Genomic DNA, 1,965 nt, shown 5'->3' with positions numbered 1-1,965 from the left:
TTGAATAATTATTCAAATAAATAAATATAATTAAATAATTATATAATATATTTTAGGATCCCGCTAAGGAGACAATAGACTATTTGTACAATGTGTATAATGGGTTATTGAGTTACAAAATGAACATCTCCCATACTATCTTCTAATACCATGCATGATACCACTCATCCCAAAAACTTCAGCTGATGGGAAAAGGTAACACTAATGATTATATCTCTAATACTCTCTAAACTTTCATTGTACACATTGTATGAATATTCCATTGGCTCCTCATACTTTCCCTATATTTTATATTATTAATATGTTAAAATTAAATTCATAGAAACAATAACTAAAATATTAATATGTATTATATTAAATAATTTAATCAAATATATGTTATCAAACAAAATTTTAACTATTATTTTGAGACAAAGTAATGAGCTTGTAACATTGGTGGAAGAGGACAAAGATGATGGAGAGAGGAAGTAGGTGGGACACAGTTTTTGAGGATTCTTCCAACAAACATTGCTGGTTATGATTTATGAAAGTGTGTTACAGCTTTTCCATTCCCATGTTTAATGTCGGTGCCACTTTTTACCCTACATTCCTCCTCCTTGTTATTGCCAAAACAAAAAGAAAAAACCAATGTTTGTAACTTGTAACACTTCTACATCAGCCACTGTCATTCTATTTTTTGTTATTTATTTATTTATTTTTAATTCTTTTATTCAGTCATTCCTTCATTTGCACTATTATTTCTTCTCACTTCTATGCAAACATACATTCTAGTGATGTTTCAAGTTTGCTTCTGAATCTGTTTCTTCATCATCATTTGATTTCTGTCTCAACTTTTAAGCCCTGTTTCTGTTCCGTTACAATGCTATAAATGCTGCATTCAATGACCATTTATGACCAAGTAGAAGAAAACTTTCTTCTTTGTTTCTTTTAGCCATTTTTTGTAAAGTGAACCTTTTTACCAACTTCCATAGCCTTGGAAAGTCTTAGTCTTTTTTCTTCTCAACAGGAATATACTTTTTCCTGTACTTGCTTCTCCAATTTATTAGAGATTCTGGGGAAGTGCCACTTTTGGTTGTCACTGTCTTACTCAAACTACATTTGGTAATGTTGAAAAGAAGCAACAGTTTTGGAGCCATGAGGATGCTATGCTGGGGGTTTGGGTTTATAGGGTTCATGTTTGTGAAATTGGTACAAGGATTTGAGAATGGTAATGTCACAGATATGCTGTATTTCAATAATAACAGACCTTTGATGGTTGGTCTTACTCTTATTTATGGTGCTGCCGCCAAAGGAGCTGGTATTGCTTGCTCTCTTTCTCTCTCCATTCATTCATTCTCTTTTGGAAATGTTATTAATTTGTTTTTGAGTAATGTGTACTCTATCTGCTCCATAGACTCTGAAATTTATGATTTTTTTAATGATTATTTTATCCTTTTCTCAATCAAATAAAAGGGGTTATGCTTTATGAATAGTTTGTGTTGTTCTTGATATGGTAGCTGTTTTCAAGTCTCATTAGTATCTGCACCAAACTATGTTTCCTGAGTTTGCTTGAGATCTGGAGAGATATGATATTGCAATCCGACATTTTCAAGATTCTAGAACATTCTATTCCTATGAAAGTTGCCAGATACTCGCTCACTTGCCATGAATTGTGTTACTTTGTGCAGTATGTCTTGATGGATCTTTACCAGGTTACCACTTCCACCGCGGATATGGCGCCGGATCAAACAGTTGGCTCATACAATTGGAGGTGTGTGAGACACTATCATCCTTTTATATAAGGTCTTTATATAAGGACCAACTCATGTCTTTTAGATTCTTTTGTATGGTTTTGGATTGTGCCATGATAACAATCAATTTAGTTTTTTGTGTTTTATTGTTGGCAAAAATGTAAAAGAAATTGGGGTATGAGAGGTTTCACTGCTGCAAATCTTGGTTCATTTCAATTTTGGTACATGGAAGATC

The 1,965-nt window shown here is 32.8% G+C and overlaps 1 protein-coding gene across 2 annotated transcripts in view; it reads left to right on the top strand.

Moving 5' to 3' along the window:
- The window catches only part of LOC107635655 (pectin acetylesterase 10), a 5,639-nt gene continuing 4,213 nt past the window's right edge, over positions 540 to 1,965 (top strand). The window contains exons 1-2 of one of the 2 annotated variants that reach the window (XM_021103088.1): positions 540 to 640; positions 1,668 to 1,750. In XM_021103088.1, coding sequence (XP_020958747.1) covers positions 628 to 640; positions 1,668 to 1,750 — 96 coding nt within the window. In that variant the 5' untranslated portion in view covers positions 540 to 627. Of the gene's footprint in view, positions 641 to 662; positions 1,298 to 1,667; positions 1,751 to 1,965 lie in introns of those variants that run through there. The other variant, XM_016339196.2, reaches the window with a different exon arrangement.

The sequence above is a fragment of the Arachis ipaensis genome, chromosome B01 (assembly GCF_000816755.2).
Source record: "Arachis ipaensis cultivar K30076 chromosome B01, Araip1.1, whole genome shotgun sequence".
NCBI classification, from domain to species: Eukaryota; Viridiplantae; Streptophyta; class Magnoliopsida; order Fabales; family Fabaceae; genus Arachis; species Arachis ipaensis.
Note: the sequence above shows the minus strand (reverse complement) of the source record. Positions and strands in the feature narration are given on the sequence as shown.